We start from the raw sequence: 24,525 nt of genomic DNA on the forward strand, positions 1-24,525 counted from the left end.
GGATATGGCAAGCTTTCACAAGCCTTTGAACCTCACACTTGAAATGTTTATGTTATAAAAGAGCCCATTAGTGCCATTTAAATATCCTTTGCTGTAGGAGGAGGTTGCTTCACTCCTGAATCTGGTTAGTTTTATCTGGAACAGGTGACAGCAAGTGATAGGTAATAGATGACACACTATTAAACTATGTTTACTTTGCTTCTCACCCTTGGAGCTGTTTGGACCCTCTCTGTGCTTCTCTCGTAAATGTGATGGTAAGATGGCGGCGGAGGATGAATTGTTGACTCAGAGCTATATTCAGGCTTAGCCGAATTTAGAGGATTTTCATACTCATTTTCTTGAGATACCCTGCAAGTTTTTCTGGCTATTTCTAGCATAAACAAAGCTTCAGTAAGTGTTGGTTTTGAGACAGAAATATGTCCAGTCAGTACTGGAGGTTCTCCTCATTTCAAGCTGATTGTTATACCAAGCAAATGGCTATTTGCAGTTGCCTAGATGACCTTAATTCAGTCACAGACCATTCATAAAGTAAGCAGCTAGACGTCCTGTGTTAAAGTTTGGAGAAAAGTTAAAAGCGCCCCACATCATCTATCCCTCTCCTGATTAGGCAGATGGGCCTGTTTGCTTTTGCACTACCTGCTCGACCTCTGTAATTCTCAGTGAGATCATGTGTTACTGTGCTAGACAGATGGTAATTTTTCTGCCAGGCATTTTGTTTGTTATCAGAGAGTAAGTCTCTCTCTCCCTGTGGTGGTCATGTTGTGTCTTTGCACAGCCTTATCTGATTGCTGTATGCATGCCTCATTAGGCAGAAAACTCCCCCATCAGGAGTGCCCACAGGGCAGCGCCCATGCCTAGACATCTGCTTCATCTGCCCCTGCCCAGACCTGCCGATCTGTGGTGGCTGTGCAATCACTTTCTGCCACTTTTAAGCCCCGCTGGCAGCCATTATAACACATTAAGAGTTCTTGTGTAATGTTTGACTGTGCGCATAGACAAGGTCATTCAACATCAGGTGCCTCTCTGCATCGATACCATTGGAGTAGCTCCGCCTGCTTTTATAGCACTTGACGAGTCCAATCTCTTTTTTACAATCTGATTGAATGGCTTATTACATTTCCGGCTCATATATTTCATGTGTTAATCAAATGTGAGAAAACATCCAGCAGTGGTTGGGATTATAGACTCTATTTATCTCATTCACAGGAGATCAGAAACATCCACAATGAAGAGCTGATGGGTATTCGGAGGGAGGAGGAAATGGAGATGTCGGATGATGACATGGAGGACGCCCTGGAAAGCAAGGATTCGGATGAATCAGGTATCCACCATTCCAGATTGACAGTCTACAAGTAAAAGATAGGAATTTTTCTTAAAGCAGCACAATCTGAATTCTTCATTGTCTTAAAGAGGCTTCGGTGCACCAACTGCATATAGATTGAATCCACTGGTGATTCATCAGTTTTATAAGGAACCTTTTCTCAGATCACACAGTGCTGATACATTTGCAGATAGAAGCAATAACCAGGCAATTTTCACAGTATAAATGAAGAGCGAAAAAAGAAATGAGCTTCATAGAAAGCTCCAACTGTTTAATGACCCTTGATATATATCTGGATTCAGACTGTGTAACTAGCACTTTTCTCCAACTTTTTCTTGTTTTTTTCAATAAACATGCCCTTCAGGAACTAATGAAGCTCATATTATTTGCCTTTCCTGTGAGGCCTCAAAGTGGTTTTGAATCTTTTTGTATCAGAAAACAATTTTGAAATAAATATCAATTACTAAATGTGGCTTTTTTGTCACAGCATAACCAGACCTGGGAATTCTTAGATCTTGAGTTTAAAACTTATATGTATGCAAATATATTTATTCATATGTGCACCACCCACATGAGCAATAGGCCACGGTTCCAACACCAGCATGTTATATTAGTGATTTTACTTTCTCATGTGAGCAGATTAAATCAAATATGTCTGTGGGCATCCAATTAAATCATGGAGGAACAGTGTAATTTTTGTATCACTATTCCCATAACCCCCTGTGGTTTCCTTAATGTGGTTCTGCCGAGCTGAGCAATAGTCTGCCAGCTGTTCTTCCAGTTCTTTTCTGGTTGCCTGTCACAAAAAAACTACTTTTAGAGAATTTTACTTTTTTTCGATTAATCTGGTTTTTTTAATGACGCAGATTTGATATAAATTTTCAAAAGCTGTGAATCGATCTTTTCCAATATTTATTTCAGCAAACATTTCAAAGAAGATGTGAATCTTTTCATTAGTCTTCTCCACTAGATGTCTCCCTCTTATTTACCTTGCTCAATGTTACAACAGAAAGCTTGTCAATCATTCAGTGCTCATCATCTCGGAGATATTGTTGACAAGAACCAAGAACAAAGCGTGATTTGCAATGCTCAGGTAAAATTCTATTTTAATACTACAAATCTTTGGAAGAATTTGACATCACGCATAGGGCGCCATCATTTCTGCAATGAATGAATGAATGAAAAAATGGCGGATGGTGCAATGCTCAGTTTTGTTTACACAAGCGCGGACAACACTTGCAGTGTTTTCAGCTTCTGTCTGTCATCTTACTATGATGATATGAATACACAAATTTCATTCCCAGCTGCTCTGAGAGTCACATTGTGAATTGAAATAGTCAAATCGAGAGCTTGTGAATCGAAATCGAATTGAATCGGGGCATCCCATTCGATAACCAGTCCTACTGCTCAGGACAGAGAATCATGGGATAGCGTAAAATGAAAATCACTGTGGGACACCGTTGTATTTTTTGTCATGTTGAGACCACTTAACTCACACACAGTCCCTCACACACCCTCTTTACAGACAATTTGAAGTGAGACCCTTTTTGGCTCGACATATGTGCCGCTTAACTCATGAAATTTGAATATAACTATTAGAGATTCTCCAGTGTAACAGAGAGTCCCTCATTAGTATGAAAATATATGCAAATGGAATTATACATTTTACCAGGTTTGATTCCTGCATCTTCTCAACTGCGACCTTAGTTATTAGAAAACAATGATAACAATCATTGTCAGTGGGTTGTCAGATATCTGAAAGGATGTCACAGGATAGAAAGGGCAGGAGATACACACGGTTAATGAAGGAGGTAATTCAACACCCACCACGTTCATGAAAACAAATATGCCATACCTGCTAGTAAGATGAGCAACCTCTGTAAAGAAGGGGAGTGGCTCATTCTAATCTCAGTGTGAGTTTAAGCCATATTAACTTGAAGCAGATTCACCTCCATCTTCACTGCATCCCAACATGTTTGCTTTTATTTTACCCCAGAGTTAATCAATGATAACGGGCAAGTGTCCTCTGACAATAGCTGTAGTACAGTTTGCAAACGGGAGCATCTTTCTTTACTGCTAGCACCCCTGGGCAGCACAGGTCGATAGAGCCGTGTTGGGGAAGGTGAACTGGACGGTTATGAAGACAGCGGCTTGATGTGACCAATCAATAAAAACTGCTAGCTTTCCTCCCTTTCTGTCTGTGTCTCTGTATCTGTCTCACTCTTGTTCTCTGTCTCTCAATTTCTTTCTCTCACCAAACATGCTTCCAGACAAAACACAGAAACACGGCAGCTACCTTCATGAAGGATGTGTTGTTGCATCCTGTGTGAATTGCCATTCCATTGGGCTCGGTCTAGTGCAAGAGAATGGCCACTGTGAAAACTTCACGGATCTCTAGAGCCATTTCTCAAAGATAAACGAACTTTACCTGCAAATAGCACGTTAAAAATGTTGTACTTTTGCTGTAAGATATGCTTACATAGACAAGCGATTAAAAAATAAGTCGAAGTGATAGATTCAGATGCAACTCTGAATGTTGACTTCAACACTTGACTTCAGAGACTTGACTTAGTTGATTCCAATAAAGTCACATTCTGGTGGCAATATTCTGGTGAAATCTTGCGGGGCGAAAAAAAGTTAAAGTCTGTTGTCAACAGTGTAGCGATAAATGATCACACAGAAGTCACAGCATCAACTTTCTTTTGGTCAACGCCGCAAATTTGTGTGACCAACCTAAGCCAATGCAAAATGTGCATTGGGAAATCTTTTGTCCTCTCATGCTCCAGAGTGCTTGGATTCCTGTTTGAATAGATCCTTCGCAAGACCCACCCTGCCTTAGTTACGTTGCTACATCTGACAAGCCATGGGGCACTCTCACCACAAATAGTGTTCTTACGCAGTCAAAAGAGGACACTGACAACATGGCAATGCCAACTTTTGATATGAAATAATGTCTCCGCTTTTTTTTTTTAATTAAAACAAATAATACCATTTTGTGGCTCTTTATAGTGTGGTAAGACAGATCTCTGTAGCGCCTCAGTTTCAGCAACACATGAACCGATCATCTCTTCCTCTTTTCTAGTTATAGCATGAAATAAACATGAAGGAACATCAGAAGATTTTTTTTGTTTTATGGGCGGAAAGACGCCAATACACGCCATTTAAAAAAAAAATCAAGTTCATCTACTCTAATGTTTGTTTGTTGTTGTTGTTTTCTGACAAAATGGCAGATTTGGCATTATTATTGGTCAGATCACCTGTCAGTCAAATTCCTAGCAAAGGTTGAATGAGGTTGCATGAAAAAATACTAAGCTCATTCAGATGATCTGAAAGATATATATTATGAAACTATATTTATCAGTACTTATAAGTATTCAATGAAATGCCAGTATCTTTACAGTCAATATTTCTCATATCCTCCACCTTGGAACCAAATTCAGAGATTGTATTCTTCATGAGTGATGGATTCATTGTTCCCCTTTGAATCCGACTAAAACAGTTAACTTAAAATGCAGAATACCATTGCTGCCTACCTTTTGGGACATTTAAAATGCCGTCTGGGTAGGCAGCTCGCTCGGTTTTGGACCAGAGCTGAAACAGGTAATGATGTGTGTTCCCTGCAGACTTTCAGCAGAGTTCATAGCTCAACCTGGCTTTTCCTTATCTTTCACCCACGTCACTCAGTCACTCAACCTCTCCCTCTTCAGAGCAGCATAAGCGAACATCCTTCATCAGCCTTGCCATCAGGCGCCCGGCTGTTCCCCCTCTCCCCTCCCAATCTGAGAGGCACACGCCTCTCGGCATAATCCCGTTATCTCCTTCCTCTAGACGCGGAGCAGAGGTGGCGTCTCTGATCATCGGGTTGTTAAGAGACAGCTGAATGACGGAATGTCTCAGTGTAAAGAACTCTTTTGCGTCTGTTTTAATTACAGTCGTTTGATAACAATGCCCATGGTACATTAAGTCAAGCATTAAGTAATACACTTCCTCTCCATTTAATCCTCTCTAATTAGCCTCTGAAAGCAAAAGGAACGCAGCAGTGGTACTGAGGGTCCTTTCATCTCGGTCTATCAGCAGAATTCCCAAAGCAGCTTTTGAGGAACACTGTTTCCTTTATTTCATTTTACCCTTTCCAGACCTTCCCGTGACTTATTACTGTTCACACAACTCTTAATATGCACTTCTTCTATTTCTGTTCCATTATTGGTTTTCACCCCTGCGTCCTTCGCGCGTGTGTCTCTGTCTGCTTATTTCCCTTTCCTGTCGCCAGTGCAATTGTCATTTTTCATATTTCTCCTCCTCTCTCTCTCTCTTTGGCCTTTCAGGGCCGCTGGCTCAGGTGGAGGCTCTGAAAGAAGAGAACGACAGTCTGCGGTGTCAGCTGGACGCCTACAGGAATGAGGTGGAGCTTCTGAAACAGGAGCAGGGTAAAGCGCAGCCCCAGCGCAGCGAGGAGGACACCACCCGCCAGCAGCAGCTCAGCTTCCTGCAGCAGGCTCTGCAGGGCATGCAGAAGGTACACACACACACAAAATCATTTGTGTTCAGTGTTTTTGTCTCCTTTCCAGTAAAATGGTCTAGAAATCCTTAAGATAAAGTCAATGAATTTGATATTATAAACAATGAATAAGATTCTTTCTTTCTTCTCTTAAAAAAAATAATTCACCTTTTAATTAAAATATAACTCATACTTCTGGCTGGCTGGTGCAGTCTTACAGTCAATTGTATTTTTTTATTAAAATGCAATAATATCGTACCAACTATAAATTAATATTATAACTGTATTCTATTTAGAATATTTTTAAATATAATTGGTCTTCAGTGTCACATGATCCTTCAGAAAACATTCTAATATGCTGAATTTGTTCTTAATTAATATAAGTTAATATGGGCGCTAAGTTATTAATAATGGTTCTTATTATTATCAATATCTTGATGCTTCATATTTTAGTGAAACTGTGATACATTTGTTTCAGGATTTTTTGATGAGTAGAAAGTTTAAAAAGGCTGTATTTATTTGATATATAAATCTTATGTTACATTGTAAATGTATTAGCTGACAATTTCGAATCCTTGCTGAATATTAGTATTCATTTCTTTTTGCTTAAAAAAAAATCTTACCCCAAACCTTTGAACAGTTGTGTGTCGTGGTTTCCACAAAATATTAACTGTTTTTAACTTTAATAATAATAATAAATATGCTGAAGCAAATCAGCATGTTAGAATAATTTTTAAAAGATCATGTTTAACCACAGTTATAATATATTATAGAAAGTATAATGCATTAAAATACATGACTAACAAATCTTCCAATATTATAATGAATTTTAACTTTGGATGCAATTATTTATGAATGCATTAGACATAAAGGCTTCAATAATGTGTTATCATGATATTATAATTATTTAAATTTTTTACCTCAATGAGACAGTTTTCCCGCCTCTTTTAAGCCTAGTCTTAGGTTGTTTAGATACTTTCACTGAAAAAAAAAAACAGAAACATTTTTTTGTGGTGTTGAGCTCCATGCTGAGATTCTGGAGGTTTTTGAAAAAGATCAGTGCCAGTAACCAAAAAGTTGTCGTATTAAAACCAGCATGGGGTGATCCATGAGCCGTCACTCATCTGTGTGTTTACAGTCTCACACACCTACTGTTTCCTCACTTTGGGTGAAAACTGTGTTGTTATGTGTGAACAGTTTAACCGCAGGGGGGTCCTGAGCCGAAACACCAAATCTTTCTACAGATCATCCAGGTCATCAGTCACACACACACAATAATAAACACGAGATGCTGAAAATGGAAATTTCGTCTGCCCACATGGGCACAAACAGTAGACGTCTCCCACCCATAAAGCACTTTCATCTCTTTTATCAAACGTTATTTTATCTTCTCTTGAGGACTGGCGCTATTTTTAGAACAGTCTTCCGCTATCGTCCTCCATTGTTCTTCACCGCTCACCATTTTCAGCTAGATTTGTTTTCCCAAATGGTGCATTCACACAATCCAAACTCACATGGGCTGGGTCACATCTGTCCCATGTTCTGTCTATATTTGGATCTGTCCTTACTGTATCTATCAATAGAATACAGAGAGTCCTGGTCAGCCTTGTTTTCGTCCTGTAAGCACAGCACATGCAGATGTTCCACACGGCTTTGTCCTTGTCATGTGAGCGTCATTAGGCCATGAAGGAGACCCGGCCTGAGAGAGGCGTTTGTCTCACTTTGAAGGTGCGCACCTGCCGCTAATGAGCCATGATGGGATTCTGCGTATTGAACTTTGCTGTGGCGTGAGATGAGCTTACTGAACGGGTCACATCTGAGGCATACTCTGAGCGATTTGTTCGAGTTAGAAACAGGAGTGTTCTCTGATCTCTGGCGAGCGCCTGAAGAAGGCATATTATTCTGTCACATGAAGTGTACAGCGCAGGCCATTTCTCCAAGTCGAATCACTCTCAAATGGCATGCGAGCCTGCAGAGACGTTCTCGCTCCTGCACTCAGAGCGTGTTAAACTCACCCTCGTCTGATTTATTCATGAGGAACAGGCCATGAAGGCAAACAAAAAGGTTACATCACCACAGTTTATGTAGCTCAGATCGCTCCTAGCTTCTGAATGCTGAGCAGGATCAGTAATGAGAAATCGGAGCAGTATTCAGCACCTCGTGGCTTCTGATTTATTAGGTTTGTCAACAAATTAGCATGCTTGGAAACAGAGTTTGGGGAAACGAGGAATGAGAAAAGTTGTTACATAACGTGCTACCTGAGTAAATCATGTTCTGTTTAGTTATTTATTTATTTATTTTCCTGAAAATGAAAATTTCTCTCATTTAAAAAAAAAAAAAACAAGAAAGAAATCATTACACTCAATTACTTTTTGTTACATTAACTGCTGTTCAAAGGACGTCTGATCTGCCCACCAGAGCTATATTTATTTGCTGCTTAAACACATTTCTTATCATCAGTGTTGAAAAAATTAGTATTTAATATTACAGTAATTACTTTAGTATTAGTGTAGAAAGTTCAAAAGAACAGCATTTATTTTAAATAGAACTTTACCATCTCTCTTTGATCAATTCAGTAAGTAAAAAAATCTTACAGACCCCAATATTTTGAATGGTAGTGTATATTTGTATAACATCAAATGTATTATTTTACTGTTTTTTATTTTGTCCATCTACCAGGCAAAAAGTAATTTGCCATCTGTATTCCCATCTGCAGCACATTGTTATTATATTACATTAGATTAGATTAGATTCGATTTGATTCAACTTTATTGTCATTATGCAGTACAAGTACAGAGCTAATGAAATGCAGTAAGCATCTAACCAGAAGTGCAAGAATATAGTGTTTTATATACATTAAAGTGAGGAGTAAGTGAAGCTATGATATTCAGAATGTACAGTGGAGTTGCAATATACAGTATTGAGCAGAGTATATACAGAATATAAATAGGAATGTAATGTAGGGATCATATGTACATTATGAACAGAGCAATGTAGGATTATATATACACTATGAACAGCAGTAACGTAAAAACAGTGATAATAAATAGAGTTGGGTGAGTGTTCAAAGTATTGTTAAACAATGTATTCTATGCAAAATAACAGGCGGACTCATCGTCATCTTCAAACCTACCACCGTGGTGTCTTCTGCAAATCTGATTATGGTGTTGGAGCCATAAACAGGAACACAGTTGTAACGATCTTGTGAGTTCATTAAATAAAACAGCTTCACAACTGAAAGGTAACGCTGGTGTTTATTAGCGGTTACAACTGTGGCGTGCTGTCACCACGCACACTCTCAGGGCATCTGCCCCATACTGCACATGTGCAGACATATATCACCAAAACCACACCTGGTTCCAATTACTATTATCATTACAACAGTCATTGGTGAATAGGGAGTACAGGAGAGGGCTCAGTACAGAGCCCTGTGGCACGCCAATGTCAGGGTGATGGAGGATGAGAGGTTATCCAACTTAACAGACTGAGGTCTGTTAGTCAGAAAATCTAGAATCCAGTTGCAGATGGGTGTGCTGATTCCAAGCTGGCTGAGGATTACCGTATTAAATGCAGAACTGAAATCAATGAACAGCATTCTCACATTCTGTGAATAATAATTTATTATTGCGATTTTTAGAATGCCTTTTAAGAATACTTTTCCCATCGTCTGGTTAAAATTACTGTATCGAATAGGCACGCACACACTGATGTTAACAAGCATATTCACTCTCTGACAGCATATGGCGCTGAAGGAACAGCAAAAGTAAAGCCACTGGAAGGCAAGCCTGCTACCTTTCAAGCAGGGATAGCTGCCGGCGGGAGCAGTGGCGAAAGATAGGGCTGTGGATAAAGGTCTTTCTAATTAGTTAGGGTTAGGGGTTAGTTTCTGTTGTTGCATTCACCTTTTGTCATGCCACCTCTTGCTACACCCATTACTCCGACCTGCAGCTACCCCGTCTCCAACCTTTGCATTAACTAACATTTACTAATTAGACCTTTTTGACAGAGACATGGATATATATATATTAATTTACATAGATTCAGTGGGCACACACTACTCTGTTGCTGAGGCTGGTTGTGTGTGTGTGTGTGTGTGTGTGTGTGTGTGCGCATGTGTGTGTCTGTGTGTGTGTGCGTGTGTGTGTGTGTGTGTGTCCAGCTTTAGATTTAATCAGTTCCTCATCTGGGCCGCTACAGTCATCCTCAAGGCACAACATCTATTTACTTGTCTCTAACTGAAATGCACACTTTCCAAATATTTTCCCTCCTGTTTCTGAATGTCACTTTGCAAAGCACCTCCAGAGGTCAGGGAACATCTGTCATATCAGGTGCATACTGGTGAAATGTCTTTATGAGCTAGAAGTAATCAAATGAAGTCATATTCAACAAAGACATGACAAATCAACAGTGATTTGATAGCAAGACGTCTCAAACCCTGGTGAGCAGTCCAAAGACAGCGTATTTGGGTATCGAAGGCTTGTCTAGGTCAAGGATGTCTACATAATACTCATCACAATAGCAGTTATTCAGTTGGCACAGGATGTAGTTGCAGTCACATTAGTCAAACTTCAAAAGGTTTTATTTATAACTGCAAAATTTTTTTTTTACTCTGTATATGATGTACATGAGCCAATAAAATTGCATCTTTTTTTTGTTATTTCAATATCCCATGTCTCTCACAATCAACAGTAATCACCCTATCATTCAATTAAAATGGCAGTTCCACATGAATGCACTAGCCAACTGGCAAGTAACTCTGTTTTATTTACCCACCAAAGCCCATGTTAAATCTTATTTGGCACTTAGTGAGTGTTCATTTTGGATCCAGCACCTAGCTGTGATATCAAAGGCAGCAGACCTTGAAAATGCATTTCATGCTTTTAAGAGCCCTCTAAAAAATAAAACAAATTAATTATAATTAAAAATATATATACATTGGGCACTGCTTGCATACAGTATGCCATCAATGCCTTTTGGGTTTAGAATTAGATAGTTACTACATCAGCTAGCAGCAGCTAACTAGTCCATTCTAACCAGCCATATCTTGACCTATTGGAACAGGTAGACATCTCACTAAGTTTTGAGCAAAAGCCATTGATGTTCACACATCCTAACACTCAGTTTAATGAAGCAGCCCAGACTGGCATCAAAGAGATGATGCACAGCGTGTTCACTTTAAAAACGGATGAACTGAACTGCACGGAGCGTCAGGCCTTTTGAGCTTCTTATAAAGCGTGTCTCTTTTTATGTGTTTTTAATGTCGTCGATTTTCTTTTGTGCCGTTTCTCTAGCAACTGCTCAAACTTCGCGAGGATCTGAAACAGAGAGAGACGGAGCTGGAGAAGAACTCAGAGGAAAAACAACAGCTGGAAAGCCAGATCCAGAGTCTGAAAGACCGGATTCAAGCTTTGCCCACATCACACGCTCTGCCCGTGAGTTACAGACGGACGTCCCGTCTGTGCTTGTGTTGTGTCTTTGTTCTTTTAACTCAGTCTGGATTTGCTGTGTTTTGTCTGATGAGGAGGACAAGGTGAAACGGCTGTCAGTGTGAGGACGGCGTGTATTAATGAGTCTGTCCTACTGAACGCTCTCCAGGGATTCAGATCAGAACGGGAATATTTCTGATTCCCTGCGCTCTAATTAAAATTATATGAGCTCAGGATGAGTCTCGATGTTTGAAACAGAGAAAAACAGTGTGAAATTCTTGCATTAGACTCCCCTGTTTACAAGCACGCAGACATTTGAATGCTTTCATATTAATGCGTAAACATAACAGGCATAATTTCAAAGATAAGATGGAAATGATGCAGTGGGGATGTTTATAAAATAATGCAGGTCATGTGTTTAAAACAGTGGTTCACGACCTCTCTTATCTATCTGTGCTGATATGAAAATAGCAATAGATGCTAACACAGCAATGAAAATATATAACTACTACTAATGTACTATGAACCTCTGGTACTTTTAAATAGACCAGGATAAATTCAACACATAGATGGATGTTGGATGGATGGATGGATGGATGGATGTTGGATGTTGGATGGATGGATGGATGGATGTTGGATGTTGGATGTTGGATGTTGGATGGATGGATGGATGGATGTTGGATGGATGGATGGATGGATGTTGTATGGATGGATGGATGTTGGATGGATGGATGGATGTTGGATGGATGGATGGATGGATGGATGTTGGATGGATGGATGTTGGATGGATGGATGGATGGATGTTGGATGGATGGATGTTGGATGGATGGATGGATGGATGTTGGATGGATGGATGGATGTTGGATGGATGGATGTTGAATGGATGGATGGATGTTGGATGGATGGATGAATGGATGTTGGATGGATGGATGGATGGATGGATGTTGGATGGATGGATGGATGGATGTTGGATGGATGGATGTTGTATGGATGGATGGATGGATGGATGTTGGATGGATGGATGTTGAATGGATGGATGGATGTTGTATGGATGGATGGATGTTGTATGGATGGATGGATGTTGTATGGATGGATGGATGTTGTATGGATGTTGTATGGATGGATGTTGGATGGATGGATGGATAGATGGATGGATGTTGGATGGATGGATGTTGGATTGATGGATGGATGGATGGATGGATGGATGTTGGATGGATGGATGGATGTTGGATGGATGGATGGATGGATGGATGGATGTTGGTTGGATGGATGGATATATAAACTAAAATAAAATAATATATATTAGTTTAATGTTGTAGAGCTTTCATATTAGAGTTTTTTAGCATTATGTCAATAACCAAAATTATGATATTATATTATTATAAAAATTTTAAATGTAAAATTCCAAAAATTTAAAATGTTCTAATTTTATTTTAAAAAAAATAATAATAATAAAATTATCCAATTAAAACCACAGGTTTAGAGTGTATATTACAGTAGAATGACTAAATATTATTTATATTAACATAATTAAAAAACTCAAAAAAAAAATTATGTTAATATAATTAAAATTAAATTGTTCTAATATCATTTTTAAAAAAAATTACAATTCTACAATTGTATAATATTTTTTTAATAGCCATTTAAAATATTTATTAAATCCACCCAATTAAAACTAAAACTGTTTTAGAATATTTTTTGGTGAATTTTATCCTCGCTCTTGAGCTGATCATCTCCATAGTTATAGTCACAAAGAGTTTTGAATCATCTTTCTAATAATATTTCACTTTACAATGTCATCTCTTTTTTTTTTTTAGTTCTGATCGTTACTGATCTATTAACACTGTATTCGATACATGCTGACATGCATTTGCTCTCTCACACTGGTGTGTTGTGCTCTTGATGGTGTTGTATATCACGCAATCTTGAAGTGAGGAAGAAAACACTCCTTGCAAAATCATGCACCTTCCACACCATTGGCATATAGCTTCTGTTGATGGATGAGCAAGCCTATGTGGGATCCACAACACATTTTGAAAGATTTTTCCATGAAATGCAAAACAATCTTCCGTTTGGTTCTCTTGAAACGTTCAGGTCTTATTCAGGAAAACCTGGTCACTGTGCTGCCTAGGGGACCGTTCCCAACAAACGTGAAAAAAACTGCTCATTCGAGTATGAAACTCAGGAAAAGTGTCATTTAAATCAGATTGAGTTTCAAATTTAACTTCCAAAAGGTAATGACAATTTGAGAAGGCTAAATGATGCATGCCCTTAATTTGATAGCATGTTATCTTGTACAGACAGATGTTGTTATCTCACTTTTTTTCGTATCTGGTACCGTAGAGCGGATCGTTTTAGGTTAAGTTTGGGCTTTATCACCTCCGAGACTAATCATTTTGGAAATGGTTGATCAGCTACTCATCATTCAGAGCAGGAAGAGAGGAAGAAACGTCTGCATGTGTTTGATTGGCAGTCTGCGCTGGAGGTTATCTCAGCACCGCTGATCCGTGCTGAAGGAGGGTTCGAGGCATCAGCGTGTGCATTGATGAATCACCTGAGACAGACTCATTAATGGAAGAAATGAAAATCAATTTTAACGCAGCCATTCCTCCTATAGATCTGTTCCCGTGGCTTGCGAGAGCAGTTTATTGTTTTCTGCTGGATGAATGTGTTGTGTATGTCATACATCAGTCTGTACGTGTGTGTCTCAGTGTTTGCTCCTCCGTCTCTCGCTGTGATAAACTTCATTAATATTTGTTTTAGAGTCCTAGAATATCTGTCACAAGAGTTTCCAAATCTGCTCAATGCATTAAAAAGCTCTAAACCACGAGAGGCCTTTTACTTAACGGAAATATGATAAAAGATGCAAATGTTCAGTAAATAACTACAATGCATTATGAGTAGAAGTTCTAAATATTTAGATAATTATTTATTCTTTTTTTGTATTAGGACCGCCTAGAAACAGCTTATTATTATTAATAAAAAATGTATATATGTATTATATGTATATTTTTTGTGTACAAGGACCCCTTAAACAACATATTGTTATTATTCTAATTATTATTTATTAAATATTTATTTATTTATTTATTATCTGTGTATACTTGGACCCATTTATTTAGTAATTAAAATTATGTTTTTAATTTAATTTAATTTAATTAGAAAGAAAATGTCTTTGGTGCCTGGCCCTCCTATGCTTCTTACATGATTTTTTTTTTTATTATATTCTAGAGCCCCTCAGTATACTGCCATGAGTCATAAAAAAAGCCATTTAATATTCTGATATCTAGATGTGGCTTAGGTCTTTCATGAGATTTCTTCACCTGTTTTATCATAGCTAGACCAAAATCACAAATCAGAAAAGTAATAATGCCGCGTGATTTGAGATAGCTTTCATGCATGTAGCCCAGATGGTGCTAATCCAAAGTGTAATACATGGATCTGTGGTTAGTTCAGATCCCTAACCAATAAGCATGAGCAATAACAATAGTGATGCTTGTCTAAATATTCCGTCAGCATCAGTTTGCGTTACTAATCTCAGCCGAGCGGCTTGAAATGGCTTGCTTCACTCTGCGCTTCATTAGAGTTTCACTGAGCAGGACGAATGCTTTGGAGCTTTGCTGCTTATTTGGCATTTAGAGAAATCCATTTGCAAGCGTGACCTTTGGCTCTCAGCGTGTCAGGCCTGTGATTCGGCTCTCTGCCCCGCGGTGTGTCCCGCGTCCTTTAGTTTCCCCGTGTGTGAGCGCGAGCCTGTGACATATTACTCGCTGACAGCTCTCTCATTCTTTTAATTGTGTAGCTGGAGAAGGCCGAGCGGGAGGACAGAGGAGATGAAAGCACCAATCACAGCAGCGTAAGTCTCTGACTCTCATCCACATCCTCATCACACCTCGTACAGGCACAATCCTCTGTGTGCTGAGGCTTTTTAAGGGTGGAAAAAAAAATAGAATGTTAGAATATTATATATAACATTAGAGTTCTATGAGTTTTAGTTCTCCTTTAAAATTGTGAATGTGGCTTGTCACCATCAGGTTTTTTTTTTTTGCATTTAAAATTCTAAATTAATTTAAATTTAAAACTCTATATATATGCAATTGTGAATATCTATTTTTTTTCTGTATTTTTCAGCATCATTACTTCAGTCTCCAGTGTCACATGATCCTTCAGCAATCAATCTAATATGCTTGTACACCATTGTCAATTTATTTTTAGATTAAATTTATATTATGCAATTTGAAATTTGGTGTTATTGATAGAAAATCACAAAAATATGATTTAAAATTGTTTTAGAGGTGCCACTGACACCATGCTGAACCATGGTGAAGCACCTCCTTTTACTGACTATTCATTGATTAAAAAAATAAATAATAATAATTCTATTATTCTGCACCAGCCTTTTGTTCCTTCCACTCTGTTGCTCTTTCTCTCCACATTTTCCTGTCTGTGCATCACCCTACACCCAGCTCTGTTGTCCCTCTCCCCTCCTCCATCCTCTCGCAGAACATGACAGATCATTACAGGCCAATCGAGCGCTGGAGAACTTTATTTGTCGCAGGATAAATCACTCTGACACAACTGGGCGAGGAGACTGCAGCCCCATCAGAGGGCCGGGGTAATGAGGGGAGGGACAGACGGCCTGTGAGAAGAAAACAACTTTCTCTTGTGTTGTTATTTCCTTCTGTAGGAGGCGGCGGTGGCCGTGGTGTCCTGCAGCCAGGAGAAGGAGAACCAGCCGGAGAAAGGCCCCCCCAGCCCCGTCAAATCAGAACGAGAGGCTCTGCTCGTGGGTAAGCGTCAAGGAAGGCACAACGGGCAACTGGGAGTTTTTCACATTTGATCTAATAAGACACAAGACTGTAAAAAAAAAAAACCTGTTCTCATTATTTTCATCATCCACAGCTATGTCTACTAGGGTGCAGGTGTTAATTGCCCGACCAAATGAGCCTCAAATGAGTCACCTCGGATGCTTTTTAATGAGGAACTTTAACATGTCACCCACAGCACAGTTGGAGAGTGTGTGTGTGTGTGTGTGTGTGTGTGTGTGTGTGTGTGTGTGTGTGTGTGTGTGTGTGTGTGTGTGTGCATGAGAGGGAGGCTGCCAAAATCCATGGCCAAAAATTCTGCCTAGGTGGACAGCTCGCTATATTTTGAGAAACAGCCAGAAAGGGAGAAATAATTGACTCTGGACTGCTGAATTATTAAAACGAATGCACACCCTGAGGTGGCCACGCAGTGAAGAGGCGCTAAAACGTCAAAGATCCCCGAGTCAATCACGTTTACAATTTGTTTACGCTAAAAAAACATTTTTCAAGCTTTCGGAATGAGAAATTGATTGTCACGGCATAAGAGGAAGATATAATGCAGATGCGGAGGCGTGTAGTAAAGAACCTTCGGCATTCTCTGCATGTGTAATTGGCTTGGCACCGCATGTTTGCCAGGGATTTATTTGTATTTTATTTGGCTTATTTTCCAGTCCAGTGACCGGAAAGATTGCTGACCGAGCTGTTGTCCAGCACATTGCTCTCTGGTGAAGAAAGCTCTAGCTCCTCCGTCAGATCTCTTTTAACTCATGCTGTGTTTGAGGAGGAGCTCCTGTCAGAACTAACAGGGGAATTAACCATGCCCACATCCAGATATAACAGAGTCCAAATGTGCGTTGAGCATGCAAAAGCGTCTGAGCTCTTCTAATCTTGATATCATTCACCCTACATGTGCGTGCTAATGCCACAGTATAGTGAAAAACATAGAAAACCTGATGCACAATTGTAATAATGTCTTCCTTCAAGTCATCAAACATGTTTTTTGCTTAAGTGAACATAAGAATAACTTTTAATGCATGTAATATTTCGACTTATTGGACTGAAACATCTGATGTTTAATTGATTATGCATGCATAATTTAAAGAGCCATGTGATGGCCAGTGTACAGTATGTATATATGCAAATGAGAACAGAATATAGCACACAAGTCATATAAGCTGCTTTCTGTTATTTTTTAAGGTTTACAGCATCTGTTCAGTGCTGATTTTATAGTCTATGCTGAATTCTCATTTTGTGGGAAAAAAGCACACAGGTTTGAATGGCATATGAGATGACATTTTTGGATGAAGTCCCCATCTCATGGAGTTTGTTTAAGCACATACAGCATTATATCTTCTAGCAGACATGCATGAATAAATAAAACATTGCGTTATGTTATAAAAGGTCCATTTTCTTTCACATAACCGTGTTTGGCTTCAGATCAATGTGGAAATGGAAAGACGTGGTAATCCAAACACACTGCAATGAAACCATTTATAATATATAGACTATATCTATAGTCCATCGAGACTAATGGAGTATTGACTGTGCGGCACCTGTGCGCTCCTCTCTGGAGATCTGCCTTGCTTTCCTGATCAGACCATAATGCGTTCAGAATAATTAGTTATCAGCGCACACCTATCGCATTCGAGCCAGAAGTGATAATAGCAGCCGTTATTACTAGTCCATATGTTTGAGTGTGTGAATGAAGCACTCGGAAGGCAGAAGAACAGCCTTGATTATGCCAAACAGCTTAAAAACTGCAATTAAACACTCATAATCATTTAGAAAGTTCAAGAGGCAGAGTTAGCCGATGAGGACATCCACTTCTGGGAAAACAACTCAAGGACTTGGAATCATTCGCTGACGCAGAAGTGCTCTGCTCCAAAACCAAGCGAGCCGCCTACTTAAACCGCATTTAGACACCGTCTTCTTAAGATACTTCATTTGGGCTGAGATCTGAGGTGGTATTGTATTGTATGCAGAGCAAGCAATGCAAAAAGGCGACTAGAATAAATGCATTCAAGCTGGAGGAAATGTCAATACTTGTCAACACAATATTTATTAATAAAATATTTATATTTTAAATAAATATACAAATGCATACAAACTTAGATATTTAGCTAATGTGTTTATGTCTATAAATATACTTTACTCTAAATAAAGTCATTTGTTATTTATATATTATGTGTGTGTGTGTATGTGTGTGTGTGTGTGTGTTATATTTTAATCAGTCATTTATGAGATTCTGAAAGGTTTCGGAGCAGATTTTATATTTATACTGTACTGTAAATGTGTCAGTGATTAATCTTTGGCTTTTCTTCCACAGGAATCATCTCAACGTTTCTTCACGTCCATCCTTTTGGAGCCAGCATTGAATATATCTGCTCCTATTTACAGCGGCTGGACACAAAAGTATGAAACACACACACACACACACACACTTTTATTTTTACTTCTCATTTTCAGTTAGTTATAATGATGCTATTTAATTTATTTCGCTTCAGTAGTTTTCTTCTTGATAGCAGCTGTTCAATCTTTCCATGATGACAGATACTACACTTCGTCGAACAAACTGCAGCCTAAAACAACAACATCTTTGAAGTTTATGTTCAGAGTTTTATTCGTGACAATTATAAGAACGCAGCTGCAGTGCTTACTGACAATTAAATGTGCTGTAAATGTGTCAGATTTAGCAGTAAATTGTGACTATCATCACTCTGGCGTCTCCGGGGTCTTTCTGAATCACTGTCTTGAGTCACGAGGCCCACACAAGAGAACAACTAATCGCTGGATTCAACTAAGTTTGTGCTGTTCATGACAAAATGTTTGGATTATATGCAAGTTTTTCTTGTGAGGCAGTTGAGATCAACTTAAGTAGCCTCTTAACTCTTTGTTGTTGTTTTTTTGGACCTTTGATCAGTGGTGGATGAAGCACACAAATCAGATACCCTAGTGAAATATGACTTTTGTTTTCAGTTTAATGAGTAAAAGGAAACAGAGAAAAGAAACATTTGATTGCGTCCGAAACAACAAGAAGAAATCGAATCAAAATCCAATGTTTAAATCCTTTTTTAACCAATACTGAACACCGTACTGTAATTCTCTGTAATTTGTGCACATATTTATTTACAAAAAAAGTAAAAGTATTTACAAGAGCAATATTTCATAATAGACTCCACAACTATTGAGCTGTTAAGAACAAAAAGAAGAAATAGAATAAAAGCACAAGATCAGAATAATGGCAGTGACAGGTATGCAATACAATTTCAAAATGTATTATATAGGCCTAAAATTACATACTGTAAAAATATAAACCAAGCATCTTTGTTTACCTCATCCAAATAAGAGGTTGCATTGTTATTTCTACTAATCTCCACATTTTTAATGATATCCATCATTTTGAGAGATAAAATGCAAGACAGAAAACCATTTCAACTAGTGCATCTGTTGTCCTGTTTTTAAACTGTTTTTACTATGGGGTTATGGTATGGACAAGCGTATGTTATGGACAAAGACCACAGGTGCATTTCATTGATGGCATTTTGAATGCACAGAGATAATGTGATGAGATCCTGAGGCTCATTGTTGTGCCATTCATCCACGACCATCACCTCCTGCTGCAGCATGATAATGCACAGCCCCATGTTGCAAGGATCTGAACACAATTCCTGGAAGCTGAAAACATCCCAGTTCTTGCACGGCCAGCATACACACCGGACATGTCACCAATGAGCGTGTTTGGGATGCTCTGGATTGGTGTATACAACAGAGTTTTCCAGTTCCTGTCAATATCCAGCAACTTCACACAGCCATTGAAGAGGAGTGGACCAACAATGGTGATCACAAAATATACTGACTGGATTTGGACCCCCCAGTAAATAAATAAAGTAAAACTGCTCATTTTAGAGTGGTCTTTTATTGTGGCCAGTCTAAAGCCCACCTGTGCAATAATCATGCGTCTAATCAGTATCTTGATATGCCACACCTGTGAGGTGTTCAAAGCAGAAGTGCTCACGAACACTGATTTAGACAGATCTATGAACAATATTTGAGAGAAATAGGCCTTTTGTGTGCATAGAAAAAGCATTAGATCTTTGAGTTCAGCTCATGAAAAATGGGGCAATATATATATATATATGTGTTTACTTACCATTTTCATAAAATTTTTATTCGTGATTATAACATTTACACACACACACACAGTTTACTCACTCTGACTGAACATATTTACTGCTGCACACACACACACACACACACACACTGAAAGTATGACGGTCTGCCTGCCATTCTAATGTTCTGCTGAGTAAACAGCCCTTGAGCACAGCTCTCTTTCTCACAGCAGGACCACACACACAGATCTCCCACGTGTGTGTGTGTGTGTTTGTGTGTGTGTGTGTGTGTGTGTGTGTGTGTTTTCATCTTCCTGTTCTCAAATATATTCCTTAAGCTTTTCCTGCCAAAATGTTTAATGCTGAAATAAAACGCTCATCTCACTATAGTGCAGTGTTGATTACTCTTTATTTTCCGTCATCTCTCAGGCTTTATCTCGCTTCCTCGCTCTGCTTTTGCTGTCACACAGTGACTAATTTACACTTACAGATGGAGGGTGAAAATGAGCCTCTATATCTTTTTTGATTTGAGTTGAAGCCCTCCGGCTGTGGATGCCCACGCGCTCGCTCTCCGCAGCAACTCCTTCCATCAACACTCCCGCTTGTTTTCACTAAAAACAATGCGCTCCAGTGGGAGGCTTTAATTGATAAAGATAAATAACACACACACACACGCACGTGGGTGTCACAATCATGTGAAGAACACAATTCACATCATGTTTGTTCTGAGATTCATGGTGTGTTTATATGCAGTGGGGTTAAGATAATCTGAAACCACATCAAAAATTCAAACCTGGGAAATTTTAGTCAAATGCAAGGGAAATATTAAATGAAAATGGAATGTATACGATTCTGCAATATTTCTAGGTCAGATGTGGCTTGTTAATGAGTATCAAAGGAGTAAGTCAGGTTGCATATAAATTAAGCGCTTAAATACTGATTTATAATTACACAAATAATGCGTACATAATTTTACTCATTCCTAATTTTGTTAAAAACGAACACAGTCAGGGAGGGGATGAAAATGGGTCCAATTTTAAATGCAGAAATGTGAAGCATATAATTTTATGAAAGCACTTACATGAATTGTTCTGTTATTATTGTTCAACAGTTTGAGCAGTCACTAAATTTATGTGAGCATGCACATTGTTCTTGTGGCTGTGCTATTGAAACAGTGAGAGTTTACAGAGTTTCTACAGGTTTGATGAAAGTAACTTTAAGTCATTTTAAGACCCATTTACAGATTTAAAAAATAAATAATTTACCAATTTACAGATTGGCCTCATTCACTTCAGTTATAAGTGCCTCATTCTAACTCAGATTTTTGCTTTAATAAAAAAAAGGGCAAGTTGTAATTAATATTTGTGGTAATCAACATTGTGCCATTTAACTTGAATTTTTACCCTCAACATGTCACCAATGGATGGACTTAAAAGATTGCAATCATTACAATCACAAGCTTTATTAACTTCCACAGTAATGTGTTGAAGGATAGTGTCATATCATTATAACAGAATGTGTGACTGTAATACAGTATCACAGAGCTGATTTAATACAGTCTGTATCATTAAACCATGCATGTCCAGTAAAGCTGCTTTCAAACCATCTGTGATGTGATTTACAAATGACATGAATCAATTATTAGTCTCAGAGCTGCGTGATTGGTTCGTATGGGTCTAATGGTGGATGTTCTCATTGTTTCAGATCAGCACCACAGAGGTGGAGACTCTTTTGGGTCGGCTGCCCTGCACGTTCAAGCAGGAGTTGACGGGAGTCGGGGCGAGTTTGGAGAAACGCTGGAAGTTCTGTGGGTTTGATGGCATTAAGACGGCGTAGAGACACGGGTTTGGGTTCCTGCTAGAAAAACAAAAATGGGTGATGGACCCGGAGGGGTCTCAACCAATCACCTGCCAGCTCTCCGCGTCCGTCCGGCCATCCCATTGGGACACTATTGTGGAAATCTCCGAAAAAAACACTCAAGACCCGGAGGTGTGTGTGCAGTATGTTTCAGCACATGAACGGACCGTGCACTTGTACCACACAACGGGTAAAAATGAGGGTTTGCTGAACCGAGGACTGGAACTGTCAACATACATTTTCTTGTTTCACTTCTGATTTGTAAAAAAAAAAAAAAAAAAAAAAGGAAAAAAAAACACTTTTCTTTTATCTTCTGTATAGGCGGCAGAAAACAGTTGCATAGAATCCTGTAAATGTACATTTGAATAACTTGCTATTTTTAAATAATAAAAAGACGAAAGGAAATCTGGAAGCAGGCTAATTTAATAGTTTAAAAGTGTGCTTCTAAAATCTTCAAAAGTTCCACTCTGTGCACCTCTGAACCTAATTAAGAGGAATCATGGGATAAAGAGACGGGATTTCCTCTCACTTTGGCTGCATTTATGCCACACACGTCCGTTCAAACCTTCAGGCTTTTCCTGCTTTAGCTGGTGACCACAGAAGCACTCCTCCGCTCTTCCCCACGTGATCTGAGCCGGTCTGCAGAGTTTCCCTCTCTAATGGTTTGTTCTTTCATATGAATCTTCTTTAGATATGGTGTTTTGCTGTGTAGTGGCTGTGTGTGAACACGTCGAGCAGCCCTTAGCTTGTGAAGTCTAATTAACAATCAGAGCGCTGTATGTGTGTGTGGGTGTTTGTCTGTTAGTCAGCAGCGAACGTCTCGTCTCGTCTCGTCTCCAGAAGACTCTTCCGGCGGCACACTCAAGCATCCCTAATGCTCTTCTGTTGTGCAATTTGTAAGGTTATTTTTTCACGTATTGCTGAGGGGAACTAAAGCTTTATTACACATGATTGGTTCCCACTGCCCCTTTTCCATTTTCTTGGGCCATGTTTATGAAAGATTAGTTTCTAATGCTTGTCAGACATTTGGCCTCTCAAACATGAATTAATAATGGCTAATGATTGTTTCTTCCATCGTAGAATGAGCCTTAATTCATTATTATGTCTTTTTGTCATGCATTTTTAATATAGACACTCCAGGTGGACTGAAATATAAGTGAACAGAAGATGAACAAGTAGAGCATTTTTTACAAAAAGGACTCTCTCTTAAATATGAGTATTTCAGTGGTCTCTTTAAAAATGTCCCATCATTGCAACTTAATAGAAGTTTAATCAACAGCATTTGTGGAATACCACTAAAATGTGTTTTTAACTCGTCAAATCAAATTAAAGAAATACAAATCAGAATTTTGGTGAGGCACTTAAAGTGAATGGGGCCCATTTTTGAAGGATTTAACGGAAGCTGATAATGTTATAAAGTCACCTATATTTTGGATTGCATGAGCTTTAAAGTTTTTATGTTTTAAGGTTGTTAAAAAGTTGCATGCGTGTGTGTGTTTATGGTATCATTAGTTGGCCCCATTTACTTCCAGTGTCACTGTAACCCAGATTTTGCTTAAAAAAATGAACTATATATATAATTTAATTATAACAATTCAAACAAATCTTTACTATCACTTTCTATCAAGCACATACTTGCTGAATAAAATTGAATGATGCTGAAAATACAGCTGCACATCACAGAAATAAATTACATTTTACAATATATTCACATACAAACAGTTATTTTAAATTGCAATAATATTTCACATTACACTGTATTTTTGAGCAGATAAAATGCATCTTTGATGAGCATAAAAGACTTCTTTAAAGGGGTCATGAAGTGCCTTTTTTTATTATTTTGTACTGTTGGCTGAGGTGCACTGAAGATTTTTACATCAAAAACCATAAAATAAATCTGCTCTTTCCTAATGTTGGGATCAGAAGGAAGGCAACAGCTTGGCACTGAAACAGCGTCTTGTTGTTTTCAGAGCATCTTTATTGTTTGGTTTCTGTGTAGCCCTGCATATGCCTCTCTCGTTATTTACTGAATAACGGTGGGCGGGGCTAAACAGGCAGTGATGTAGAAGCAGGTGTTGATCATCTTCTGCGGAGGCGGGGTTTAGCTACACTATTATGTCATAAACACAACATGTCGTTTTAGCAGACTGGCTTCAATATAAGCTGAACCCAGAATATTCCTTTAAATGCATCAGATCTATTAAAAGCAAGAATATGTTCGTCAGCGCACTCTCATCCAGCTATTACCGGATTACAGGTTTTTAAACTTGGACGAGGCAAACAACACATGCACAGATGCAGGGTCAGCGAAAGGTCATGCAGCGAGCGTACAGTACGTGTCCTATTTTCCTTTCCTCGTTCCTCTATTTTGGGAAGCTCCAGCCGCTCCATCAGAGCACTTAGCCGGAGAGCCATGTGAGTCAGTTCACCAGCATTTATGTGGACTCCATCACTGTCATTTTTCTGACAAATGGCTGTGGTTTTCACCTCGACAAGCCACAGGTATTTT

The 24,525-nt window shown here is 38.7% G+C and overlaps 1 protein-coding gene across 3 annotated transcripts; it reads left to right on the top strand.

Moving 5' to 3' along the window:
• Window positions 1-759: 759 nt before the first annotated feature.
• Window positions 760-22,435, top strand: LOC113078076 (ecto-NOX disulfide-thiol exchanger 2-like). Of its 3 annotated transcripts, none has more exons than XM_026250366.1 (7): window positions 760-1,321; window positions 5,647-5,837; window positions 11,111-11,251; window positions 15,048-15,101; window positions 15,933-16,035; window positions 18,377-18,462; window positions 21,864-22,435. In XM_026250366.1, exons 1-7 carry the CDS (start codon window positions 1,237-1,239, stop codon window positions 21,993-21,995), a joined length of 792 nt encoding a protein of 263 aa, XP_026106151.1. In that variant the 5' UTR covers window positions 760-1,236; the 3' UTR covers window positions 21,996-22,435. The 3 variants fall into 3 exon arrangements, with proteins under 3 accessions (XP_026106151.1, XP_026106153.1, XP_026106152.1); XM_026250368.1 differs by lacking the exon at window positions 21,864-22,435 and adding an exon at window positions 18,555-18,789 and having other exon boundaries at window positions 762-1,321; XM_026250367.1 differs by lacking the exon at window positions 21,864-22,435 and adding an exon at window positions 18,558-18,789 and having other exon boundaries at window positions 762-1,321.
• The last annotated feature ends 2,090 nt before the right edge of the window (window positions 22,436-24,525 follow it).

Source organism: Carassius auratus, unplaced genomic scaffold (assembly GCF_003368295.1).
Source record: "Carassius auratus strain Wakin unplaced genomic scaffold, ASM336829v1 scaf_tig00024172, whole genome shotgun sequence".
Taxonomy (NCBI): domain Eukaryota; kingdom Metazoa; phylum Chordata; class Actinopteri; order Cypriniformes; family Cyprinidae; genus Carassius; species Carassius auratus.